Source organism: Neolamprologus multifasciatus, chromosome 8 (assembly GCF_963576455.1).
Source record: "Neolamprologus multifasciatus chromosome 8, fNeoMul1.2, whole genome shotgun sequence".
In the NCBI taxonomy this organism is placed as follows: Eukaryota; Metazoa; Chordata; class Actinopteri; order Cichliformes; family Cichlidae; genus Neolamprologus; species Neolamprologus multifasciatus.
In genome coordinates, this window is record NC_140446.1 from 10,141,258 (window position 1) to 10,154,152 (window position 12,895).

Consider the following 12,895-nt stretch of genomic DNA (forward strand, 5'->3'; position numbering starts at 1 on the left):
GGGATTTTAGCCAGAGCGCTAATGTGCGTTTTTCAAAACCTGCAGCTCTTGCGTTGTGTAGCAACTGCTGTCTGGCTCAGTGTGACCACCTTCTGTGCTCGTGATCCTGTGCTGATCTCACAGCCTTATAAAGATCTAGGGTTTTATCCCATTATATGTGTATTTGTCAGTATTGATGAGCAAATTGATTCTTGACTCATGCCCAAAAACACAGTGTCTGGTCTAGGATTAAATCTGACTCCCTCTTGTTTTTGTGTAGTTGCTTTTAGTCTTTGTGGAACTAATTTGCAAGCTGCTAAGAGAGGAACAAAGAACAAGAGATATTTTTCACTTATTCAGATTTCAGTGACAAAATAATAAAAAACAATGACATTTTAAGTATTGTTCAGTTTATGCTGTGAAAATGGAAAATGGAAATGGAAAACCTTGACCGTGAGTTTGGGTGAACAGTTACATCTATTTACAAATCATCACACGGTGTTCCACAGGGTTCTGTTCTGGATCCTATTTCACTTGTATTCCATTTTCTCTCTTTATCTCAGCTTTTGTGATCATTTACTCACATTACTTATCAATGTTATGCCAGTAATATTCAGCTTTACATCACTTTTAAACCTGTTTTTTTATTATTATTATTATTTATCTTAAAAAATCTTTGAACTGTTAAAAAAAATCATGAATGTTAGATTATTTACTCCATCTGAATGAAAATAAAAATATAGAGATCATTATTTATGCCCCAGACAGCCTGGTTCCCCGGGTTATTGGAAATCCAGGATTGCTCTCTAGCTACGTTAAAGTACACATAAGCAACCCAGGGGCGAGTTCTGATAAAGAACTGGTTAAGGGTCTGGTCTTCATCTCCCTCAGTAAAACCTCCTTGGGTCTACAGCTTGCACAAAAACAATGCTGCAACAGATCCTTCAAGTGCTCTCACAACACACCTCTGCTGACCCCACGGCTCCCCATTAGATTCAGAATTCAATTCAAAATTCAGTTTTCCACCTTTAGGACCTTGCATTGTGAAGTGCCCTCCAACATAACTGAACTTTTGTAGCCATATATCACCAGCAGGACTCTCAGGTCTTATGATCACGCCTTGTTATCCTTGTTATCCCCAAATCTAGACTAAAACCTAAAGGAGACAGAGCCTTTGCAATTGTAGCCCCCTTCTTTAGAACACTGACTTCCTTTCTATCATCTATAAACTGAGCAGATGTCAAAAAACACCTTAAGGTTAATTTTTTAAAAGTAGCAATCAGGTGGCATTTCATTTTGTTTTATTGTATATTTGTTTTTATGTGATTTGTGAAAGGCACCATATAAATAAATTTACTTCCAAGCTTACTAAAATCTGCCTAATATGCCTCGCAATGGTAAGAGCTCACTGGTTCTTCGTCATATGAGCTAAAAATTACTATTAATTTAACCATAATGACTCTAATAATGATCTGGGTTTTTATTATAGTTCAGCTTTACTATAAAATGCTCGGATTCCCTGCTATCTGACCCTGGCTTGTCTGGAACATACAGTGTACTGGAAACTTCACATGAACCAAAGCTCATACACATACACACAGCTTCAGACCTTGCGTATGCTGATGGAATCATGCACGAGGCTCTGTGTGAAGTAGAGGACAGCGTCAGGGGGAAGTGGGTGATCTTCCCTCAACAAGAGAGATAGCCACTCTGTGGCCATGTGCTCAAACTTCCAGGGTCTGAATCACAGGCATATATAAAAAAAAGAAAGAGTTGGTAATAATAGAAATGCAGTTCTATGTCTTAGCTCTATTTTCTACTGCCAAGCATTACAAGCAGCACAAGCAGACAGCGTCACATCCTGGCTTCTTTCCATTGGCTCTACATTTTCAAATTGATTTTAAGATTCTACTAATCACTTTTAAAGCTTGTCTGGGCCTGGCCCCAAGCTACCTAGCAGAAATATTGACTCCGTATAAGCCAGTCTGCAGCTTTAGATCCTCAGGTGGTTCCCTTAGGGCTACTCCAAACTCAAAGCTTAAATCTAAAGGTGCTCATGCTTTTACCAGCAGGTCCCCTCAACTCTGGATGACCTGCCTGAGGAGACAAGACTCACAGAATCAGTGACTACCTTTAAATCACTTCTGAAAACTCATTTTTGTACAACTGTTTTTATGTGTTGTCATCACTTATAGCCTCTTATGTGTTCAGTTGTCATGATTTCTCCTCTAGTCTTTATTTCTTTTATTTATTAGTATTTATTATTTATAATGTCAATTTGTGTTTTATACTGCATCTCTTTTTATTTATTTCTTTATCTCAACTCTACTTTCACGTTATCTTCTTTTGTTTGGGCTTACTATTTGGCTTTCTGGTTGAAATGAACTTGTATGAGCTTGTATTCTTTTTGCTTGTCTGTTGAAGCACAATATGACTATTGTTTTTAAAGATGCTATAAGAATAACATTTTGTTTTTTAATTAGGTGGATCCTTTGACGGAACAAATATGGGTCAGTTCTTTTGGAGTTGCTTGTGAGAATCAAAAGTGCAGAATATACAGTACTATATAGCTTACTCATGCTGTTTTCACACAGAAACTTTGGACAGTTTTCTGGAGATTTGGTTTGGATATTTTCCAGGTTTCACATGTAGCAGACAGAAGGAAATAGTCAGTTTCAAACATGTTTGCACTACTGGAAATACTTCCTTGGTTTAGGCAAGAGAGATGGCTCGATAAAGCTTGCAGGAGGTAGCACACATGGCATTCAATGTATTTTTTATAGTGGAATTCAACATCACTTTGTACTAGGGAGTTGGCAGGTTAAAGACGGATCAATGTCAAATCCGACTGTATTGGATATTTGGCTCTTTGTGCACCTCTGTAGCGTAGACAGAAATGGAAGTTTATGTGTGAAAACAGCTTTAGTGTATTCTAACATCTCAAAACACATAAACAGTTGGACAGAAAACCTACAAGTCTCTGTCTTCAAGGCAGTCCAAGAGGTCATTGACTAACTTTTCATATTTCCTGTACAAAATAAAAACAGGTGTTGGTTAGTAGTACCACCCCCGGCTACTAAACTACCAAAATTTTACATATTACAAACCTAATAATATATTATAGGAATATTCGGGTTTTGCAGACACATGACCACTGATCATGTAATGTTAACTTTTCTGCCATTTTCAAAATGTGACAATCATGGTGCCAACATCAATCAAGTGATCAACTGCATTAGGCCCCAGTCACACAGACTTAGAGCCTGGAACCATTGGTGTAGAGGGGGAAAGTATTCCCAGACTGGCAAGTGGTTGCTGGAGGTTGATGCCAGTCACTGGAAAAAAAAGTCCAATCACACAGACTAATTGATGAGAACTTCACAACCATCGATTGTTAGATAAAAAAAAGTGTGTTGCCTTTTTTACCTAACAAGTGGGAAAACCTACTTGTGACTCCTTTCGTCATGAGGATATTGCAACTGTTTGAATAGAAGTGACAGTGACAGTTGTCTACAAACACTGTCGTGGTACTCTCCGAGCTGTATTGAAACTGTGAAAAGTACAGCTCAAACCAGAAATGGAGAAAATTCAACTTCAAAGTAAAAGCTGCACTTTTTAAAACATGTTGGCTATGGCGCTGAGGCACAAACCTTCTGCACTTCCAGTTTGCTTCACACTTTTTCAAGTAGTTAGCAAGTACTTGCAGAAAAATTTACCCCCCAAAAAAACTACAGGTAAATGTGGCAACCCACCAGCAAACCAAACCATTTTCCCCAGCAACCTCCACAAGCCACTGCCAACCTGTTAGGGAATACACATTTTGGCCTAGAAGCCAGCGGTGGCTGTATCATGTTCAGTAATCTTCATGGGATATCATGTGAAAAACTTCAAAAAGACTTTCAATGAACTAGAGAAATCTACTTGTTATCCCTACCGTGCAGCAACCACATTTCTAATTCGCTGACGCTGAAGCCCTTCTTTTATCTCCTCTTTGGATGGTGCCTCTAAACAAGGTGTGGGATTTTTCGATTGTGCAATCTGAAAGGCTACTTCTACACATCCCTCAGACACCTAGAGGTAGAAGTGGGCAAAGGGGAGCAGCACACAGTTACAAAAAGTATCAGGTGATGGTAGCATTTTGATGGTTAATGATCACTTTGCTCACAGTGAAGTTGATTCCGATAGTGTCATGCTGGCGAAGGATCCTGTCAGTGATGTCATCAAGCAGACGACCGATTGAGGGTTTTTCCAGGCTCATTGTGGGTGATAAGCCGCAGCGGACCAGAGCGGGCCACACCTGCCCAACCCATTCCCAGTCCCTTGCACTGGCCATAGGAATACCACTGTACATACCCAGAAGGCAGTACAGAGCACCCTGTGAAAAAATGCACATATGTACAAACATTAAAAGAGATACTAGGTATATCTTTGAAGCTTCAAAAATTTGGAAATGATGGTCATGTTTGTTAAACATTTAGAACATTCTTGTGATATTATGTAATGATACTATAAGTTATGATGATGATAACTGTAAGTGTGCAGTTTTGCAATGTGCTTAAGAAGCTAAACATGTTAAATTTAATATTTACGTGTTTACATTGGGCTCCAGTGATTTTGTGGTTCTTCACAGTTCTGGGTTCAGTAACATTTGGAGCATTGATTGGAAATTTCAACGCGTCTCTATGTAAATCTTTATTTGGTTAAACAGTTATTCTCTGTATGGGTTATTAACATGTGGAATTATTACTATTAATTTTATTGTGTTTTAAAGGCACTAGAAACCAGCATCCCAAACTATCTCAGCCTAAAAATGCTGCTGTGTCACCTGGTTCATGTAACATACTTGCCCCATATTTATTGAAACTAAATTAAATTCATTAATCTTTTAGATAATTTCCAAAAGGTTGATTCTTATCATCTGGATGTAGTGGGAGAAACATCTGAGACTGCTGACTGCAGGTTTCCCCAGTAATATAAACAGTGCATCTCCACAATGACTGAAACTAGCACCACTGACAAATAATGGCCCGTGAGGTCCGTTTCTTGATCATTAATATGCAAATTGTCATGAACATTGATCAACAACCACTGATTAAGGACCATTGATCAAAGGACAATTGATGTGTACAAGTGGGTGAAAAATTTGTCTGACAGACAACTCACCCAAGCAGAGAAAAACATCCTTGCAAAACGGTTGAACTTTGCTGTGGCACTGTGACAAATCCCACTGATGGATCTGATCACAGCCACAGAAACAGCAATTCGAAACAGCAACATTGCAGACGTGGAAGCAGAGCAACCACAATCCTCAAACAGTGTCTTTAAATTGTTTTTTTTTCCTTATATATGCAATTTTGACAGAATTTCAGGTCAACCATCTTGCTTAAAACCACACATTCTGTCAAATACTATAAACAATGTGATTATGTTGCTAGTACAGTTTTTTTTTGCCCAATTACAGAAATGAATGGGAAACAATAGAATGAAACAGCAACGTAAACCATTTTCACACATGAATATATCAGGATAAGGCTGCATTTGTCCTTTGTCACATTACTAGAATTACTCATACATGTGGTGAAAGTGTGGAAAAAGTGAGCAGGATGACATATGGTAGCTGTGAATCATCCAGCGTATTGTACAACAGTGAAATCTGTCACAGGTTTTGTATGAGGGAGCTTGCAGGATAAAGACCGGCTAATCTGTGATCTGACAGTGTCAAATTTTTATCTTCATACGCACCCCTGTTGGGTAAGTTCAGGAAAAGTTCAGGGCTGCAGTGAATGTGTGAAAATGGTTTAAATCACATTTTTTTTGCTTAGAATACCAGGCTTACCCAGGCCAGTACTGTAATACAGAAACTGCAAAGCTTCTCCCGTGTATACAAACCACAGCTGGTGATAATAGTGACTTTTTATCTAGGAGTTGTTCGCATTGCCATTGCTATTTTCTAAGTACATTGCACAGAGGAACCACTGTTTCATTAAAAAATTACTGTATAAGGTTAATAATGACTCCTATACTGAAACATTTTCTTTTTGAGATATAAGAAGATATCAGAAAGAAAGAGGCAACGATGTAGGATGGGTCAAAAGGAAAAAAGGAAAATACTTCCTGCCAAAAAGGAAGCAGTAAAGCTTCCAAAGCAGTGACCAGTGCAGGACAATGAGGCCACCTACTGAGGACAAAATTTAGCACTACAGATGACGTTTCAGCACCACGGAGAGTGACCAGTATGACAAACAAGTTTGCATGCACAGTACCTTAAACTGCTGCTGCGTGACACCAGTGTGTTGTGGCGACAACAGTTGTAGGATTCGGGGAATGAGGTCTCTGTAAGAGAAACTATAGGTTCCCAAGGCAGCCATAAGCACATTCTGTGCCCTGCTGCGTACCTGCAAGGACGAACACGCACACATAGTTTTACAGATGCACATGCATGCATTCTCACACTTTTTCGCTTATATCAAAAGTGCCATCATGAATATAGAATTCAGCAGATCAGTTCTTCATTAAGTATTTAATCAACTCTGTCAAGTTACGTGATTTGTTTTGTTTATTTGTGGTTAGCAGGCCTGCACAAGCAGTTACAGACAGACACATTTTGGAGGTGATCCAAAACTGAATTGGGAAGATTTGGAAGATTTTGTCATCATTGTTAGATGGGACAAAAATTGTGTCATATCATATTAACAAATATTAAAATATAATATGAAGAAAAAAAATCACACACTAGTCCAGATCCAGAGACTCAGTTCTTGCATGGTGTATAAGGAATTTTAGGTCTTGGTGGACGTATGATGTTATTGTTACATGATTTTTTTAATGTGTGTTTTAATTATTTATTTTTTTTACCTGGCTATAAGTGCTGGTAGAAAGCAGCAGCAGATCGCAGAGCAGATCCTGATGAACCACTTTATATTCACTCCCCTCCACAACCATCTTTCTCATCTATTCACACAAAAATACAATCTTCATTTAAATTCTAGATTGCATGTCAATTATGACTTTTTTGACATCAGACTTTCAGCGGTTAAGTAAAAAAAATATGATAATATACTGAAATATGTGAAGAAAATAGTGTTCTCAGTCAAATTATTACTGTGTTGTTTTGGTGAATCATGAGTGGAAAGTTATGTTTACACCGGTAATGTGTACCCTTTCAAAAACCCCGCAATATTTTTTTCAAGACCAGGCACAGTGTTTTTATTAAACAAACCTCATGCTGGAGCAAAATCCGGTCAATGAGTAGAGCTCTAATGTGCTGCTTCTTCCCGAAAAGCTGCAAAAGTAAAAAAGCAAAGTATTGAAATCACTTTGTTAATGACTCATCGAAACAAACAACCAGTAAGTTTGTGTACTTTTCCAACTCACCCTGTTTTCCATGGACTTCTTGACGAGGGTGAAGCTTTTCCAGCGTGAGTCAAACTCCTTCTTCTGAGTGCCTCGGAAAAACATGAGGTCACTGATGATCTGCAGTCAGGCAGACAGACAAAGGGTTCTGTGAGACCTTTGCAGGCCTGCTGCAGGATAGACTAACAACATTTTATATAAAGAATAAAAAGAGAAGGATACCTTAATAATGACAAACAGTGACTTTGTATCATCCTCTGAGTGCTCTAAGATGTGATCTGGATTAAGAGAAGTGGATACGGGTAAATTATGCAAAGATGTTTCATCTGGCGTGAGAAGAAACTGGATTGTGGTGAAGTTAAAATCTTCACTCACGTAGCAGCAGTCTCATGGTTTGGCAGATGGACTCTCGGTAGTTCTCCCGTGAAGCATCTGGAGGGGGAGGGATAGAAGAAATACAGAAGCCCCGTATGGGCACAGAATACAGGATGAGTGGCCGCATTGCCAACAGAAACTAATGGGAGATTGAGTGTTTGTAAATATGTGTTATGTGGCTGTTTTCATACCGTAGTCAACACCTATATACAGCTTGACCTCCCCAAGATTCACCATGGAGGAAACCCTGACAAGAAGCAAAGTGTAAGGAGCAAAACATGACAAGATTGCATGATGTTTTTGTTTCATATATATATGTGTGTGTGTGTGTGTGTGTGTGTGTGTGTGTGCGTGTGTAGGGGGGGTGTGTCCATGTGTGTATGCAGGTATAGGGCTCACAGGTCGGATGCGTGTGGTCCATCCAGTGGGGGCAGCAGATTTCCAGCTCCAAGAAGGCAGTGCTGCACAATAGCGAGACTCTGCAACAACTCCTCTCTGGGAATCAGGCAACACATGAGCTCACTGAGCGCGTGTGTTTATATGTTCAAGGAATTTCTGAATTTCTTGGCAGCTGAATTTAACATTCCCCCTCTTTACCCCTAATTAGGCTTAAGAAAAAAATACAGATATTTAAGACTGAAGTCATGTAATTTCTGGAAGCAGGCAAAGCTCATTTATCACTAATGACAGGCTACACCTTTATTTGTTATCTTTGTGAGTGTGCCTAATTGCGTCTGAATACTTAAAACTGAGAGAAATGACAGTACACCTGCTCATTGGCTGCTCTCCAGAGACGTGGCCCTTGATTCGTTGCAGCTCAGGGTGCAGGAGGTGGGACAAAAGATGGAAAACAAAGCTTTCCTCCTCCGGTCCAGGTACGTGCCAACACACACCCAACGCTGCCACATCTCCTGGTCTGCCCCAATCCTGGAAAGTCAGGCAGAACATTTTGTCAGATAGTTGTAGAGGGTGGCTGCCAGTTTTTCCACTGGAAGAACTGTCAGTTAAACCAGCACAACCAGTCAGGCTCAAAACCACAAATTTGGGTCATCAACTGGTATTTAAATACTTAAACACGTTAAGCACAAGGTCAAAACTCAATGGAAAATAGAAAAATATTGACGCAAGAGACTGGTCTACTATCATATGAAAGCAGCTGAATCCAACTAGCGAAGCACTGAAATGAAATTAAAAAGAAATTCACTGAGAATGAATCTTAAAGTACAGAATCGGTGACCGTGAACTGCAAATGAAGAGAGGTTGGTATTAGAAATGAAAAAAGAAAGTAAAGCAGTGAAAAACAACAGAGGAACATAGCTGTAATTACTGCCATCAAGTCATCAAAACAAACACAAGAACCCAGCACTCCTGTGCCAAAATATCATCAAGATTTTTTAAAAAAAAGAAAAAAGAGCAGTGTTGGGACTAACGCGTTATTAAGTAACGCGTTACAGTAACTACGTTATTATTGTGGTAACGAGCACGGTAACTAGTTATTATGCCAAAATCAGGAATGCGTTAGTCGTTACTGGGATTTAGATAGGGTCGTTACTCGTTACTTCGTGCAGTGGCTATCGCGGAGCTTCCACAGATTCTGTAACATTAGCAAGTGGTGGAGGCCAGCAGGTGGATGAGGGAAAGGGGACGCAGAAGGAAAAGAGACCCGAGGCGGCCGCCGGTCCAAGTGTGAACTGAACTTCAGGTAAGAAGTTATGATCTGCAGTCTATCTGGGTCAGATATAAACCAAGTTTAGGTGGAGTTTATTTTCGTTATTCGGACTTTTTCCGTACTGCGTACTAGCTAGCATGACGGAGTTTCTATACAGCTGGGTGGGTGCTATGAAGTTAATGATGTTGAACTTTATTTTGTTCATAAGTTATTAGAGTTGCCAACCGTCCTGTCTGGTATTCAGAGAAAATATTACGCGTTTCTTATTGAGGTGAAAAGGAACAGTTTGTCCCGGACTTCAGCTACAATGAAAAAGACACAAAGCTGGAGTTATTCTGTGTCTTTGCTGCACAGCTGCCTCTTCTTCTTTCATTCTCCCCCCTCCCTCTCCGGTTTCTACTTCAATCATAAAAACTAATCAATGATCAGCTGATCGGCTCTCTTGTTTGTTTATCCCCCCACTTTGTGCCAGAAAGAGGAAACCAGTCGCGTTAAACAACAGCAGCACGTTTAAGCTTGATCAGCTGTTGTTAGAAATTATTTAATATTACTTTCTAGTATCAGCTGATGTTTGCTGGAGCCACAGCTGTAAAAAAGCTGCTGGTCATGATATCGGTTTGGTTATCTGGTGAGAGGGAAACATGAAGATGAAACCAGGAGACGTCCTTACTGAATCATCAGAGCTGAACAGGTGATGGAGAAACAGGTTTACCTTTTAGGTGACATGAATGAGTTGAAGGGAAGTTATGAACTGTTTCTGAGAGACAGATAACCCCAGGATCCTTTTTTAGGTAGCTGACAGCTGGTAACTGTGCAGGTGCGGATCTAGCAAAGTTTTGCCAGGGGGGCCAGGTAGGGCATTAACAGGGAGAGGTGGGCACAAAGAATACTTTTCTTTCTTATTCTCATTTAAAATGTCTAGCTTTTAAAAAATAAAAATAATAATCTGAATCTTACAACAAATGATTGATAGATTGATGCATATATACCATCAAAACAGTGTACATCACTGTCACAACAGTTTTCATTCAAAGCCTTTATGATTTTTCCTATAATGGTGGGCCGGTCTCTAGTCAAAATGCCCAGGCCGATTTTTTGTCCCAGTCCAGCCCTGTACGCAGCTCATCTGCAGTCTGGTGTTACCTATATCTTCCTATTCAGAAGGCAGAATTTCCGAGTTCTGAGTACAATCAAAGCACCACGACTGCAGTTTTTGTGTTGGATGTAAAAGGCGCACATGACGCTGTGACGTAGGCTAGAATCATGGCAGCAGTCAATGACGGTCCAGGCGTGGGATTTCTCTCGTGGAAATATGCACATTATCTTTTCCTTTCTATTGGTAGGTGGCACAGTGCACTTGTGGCAAGTAAGCAAGCTAGAAGACTGGCAAAGTTGTGGAAGCAACACATTAACAAGAGAATTCTGAGTAAAACCAAAGTAACTTTCCCTAGTAACTAGTTACTTTAAAAAGTAACTTGAAGTAACTGAGTTACTTTTGATAGAAGCAACTCGTAATGTAACTAAGTTACTATTTTAAAGTAACTTACCCAACACTGAAAAAGAGTAATCCAGAGATTTTTTTTTTCTCTCGGGGAATGAAATAAATAGTGAAGGAGAAGGAGCTCAGCAAATCTCCAGCTGTCATAAGGTATAAAGGACATTTCAAACCTTGTATTAAAATGCAGTAATTTTGTTGCCTTACAGGAATTTTCCGTAACTTTTAAAGAGAAAACTTCAGCACAAAAAGAGGACTTGGGCTTATCCAGGTATCGTCATATTTAGCCCTGGGTTTTCAGTGTTATGAAGGCGATTCACTTCTCAGCTGGTAACATTACCATAACAACTTCATGCTATATTCAAGATTAAAAGATTAAGATTTAAGATCAACAGGTATGAAACCACTGCCTACTAACCACTTAATAATCTGGAATATAGCATCACCAATCTGTGATGATGCCTCAGACCTCTGTGTACAGACTGTAAGAGGATCTGCTTTCATAATAGCATCTAAAGCATTTCCCAGATGAGCATCAGTACTAAATATAGATTCTTAGATGCAACTTTAGTGCTGCATTTTCCTGTTGGCTACAAACAATTTCATTACTCTATAAGCATTGATATATGATCTTAAAACCTGTTGACAATTGACTTGTTGATCGAATGCGCAAATTACAATTACATTTTTAATATTTAATCTTTACTCTCAGACACTGGAACTGCAGATGAACAAATAAAAACTAAAACTGTCTCACGCACCTCTAAATGTTAATGGAATTACAAATGAGTATTATCAGGGAGCATTGATACCCTGTTAATTTACACACTCAGCATTTTTGCAGATTTTCCTTCCTGGCCTCAAATAGGATAGATTTTATGAGTATAGTGCATGTTTTCCACCCTTGGAAAAACTTTTTAAAGACACTTTTTAAAGACACTTATACCACTAAATTGTCAGAAGCAGCTGTGTTGCTTTCAGTCTGTACTATGTGTGTAAGCTCCTTATATTTCCAAATCGTATAGTTATATCTTCTTTGTAAAATCAGTCAGATCCAACACTTGTGGCTTATTTGGAAAACCTTGTGTTAACCCTGGATTCACTTTTTAGATTTACCTTCATGAGATAGCTCAGCCTGATTGCTAGAGGTGAGCAGATTGACCCAAATATCCATAGTATTGATACCAACGCCGGTATTGGTAGTGGATCGATACCAGCGCTATAGGACTGATGCTTTGTTTCTATCCTCAGTTCAGTATGTAACCCACTGAATACTGTTAAATAAATTATAATTTGGGAAACTACAAAACAGTTTGAGCCTTTTTTATTTTGAATGTCATTTTGTTATTTTATTTATAGCCCATTGCACATTCAAACAACAGAAGTTGACCCGAACGCTTGAAAAACTGAAATGTGTGTTTTGTTGTCTGAATTAATTGTGGAAAGGAAAAATCACAGTGATTTAGCGGTCATTGATAATGTGTTCAGAATTTGGAAATGCATTGTTCAGTTCATAAACTGAATAATAAATACAGATACATTGTATATACAGAGCTAAACTGTGTAACTGAGCCACTTTGCCAACTTTTAAACGATTCTTTATTTATTTAGTGTTCCTCATTGTACTTTTACTTGATCATAGCTTATGCAGCTTCACAATAAAAGATTACCACTGATAAAATAATTTTATAATCTGCCACAAACTACAAAAAGCAAAACCCAACACAGGGCTGAAAATTTAGTACGACTGCTAACTACTGGCTACTAAGTCAAAATATCTAAATACCACTGTCATATTTATCTACATATTTATCTGGTTATACCTGGCATTCAGATTAACACTAAATAAATATTTTTACCTAGCAGATTCATCTTAATATTCTTCTTCTTTTGGCTGCTCCCTTTAGGGAGTCTCCACAGCAGATCATCATCCTCCGTCTCACCTTATCCCCAGCATCCTCTTGTGTCACACCAACACTCTGCATGTCTTCTCTCACTGCATGCATGAATCTCCCCTGTGGTCT

General features: G+C 39.0%; 1 protein-coding gene across 1 annotated transcript in view; it reads right to left on the reverse strand.

The window, feature by feature from the left end:
- psme4b (proteasome activator subunit 4b) overlaps positions 1 to 12,895 on the reverse strand; it is a 48,379-nt gene that overhangs the window by 15,140 nt on the left and 20,344 nt on the right. Inside the window, exons 20-32 of the mRNA XM_085170947.1 lie at positions 8,477 to 8,634; positions 8,107 to 8,202; positions 7,899 to 7,954; positions 7,708 to 7,764; positions 7,555 to 7,610; positions 7,354 to 7,452; positions 7,199 to 7,261; positions 6,835 to 6,930; positions 6,243 to 6,374; positions 4,145 to 4,354; positions 3,914 to 4,050; positions 2,954 to 3,007; positions 1,589 to 1,718 (exon numbers count right to left, since the gene is read on the reverse strand). Of these exons, the coding sequence (XP_085027073.1) occupies positions 1,589 to 1,718; positions 2,954 to 3,007; positions 3,914 to 4,050; positions 4,145 to 4,354; positions 6,243 to 6,374; positions 6,835 to 6,930; positions 7,199 to 7,261; positions 7,354 to 7,452; positions 7,555 to 7,610; positions 7,708 to 7,764; positions 7,899 to 7,954; positions 8,107 to 8,202; positions 8,477 to 8,634 (1,344 nt within the window). The remainder of the gene's footprint in view (positions 1 to 1,588; positions 1,719 to 2,953; positions 3,008 to 3,913; positions 4,051 to 4,144; positions 4,355 to 6,242; positions 6,375 to 6,834; positions 6,931 to 7,198; positions 7,262 to 7,353; positions 7,453 to 7,554; positions 7,611 to 7,707; positions 7,765 to 7,898; positions 7,955 to 8,106; positions 8,203 to 8,476; positions 8,635 to 12,895) is intronic.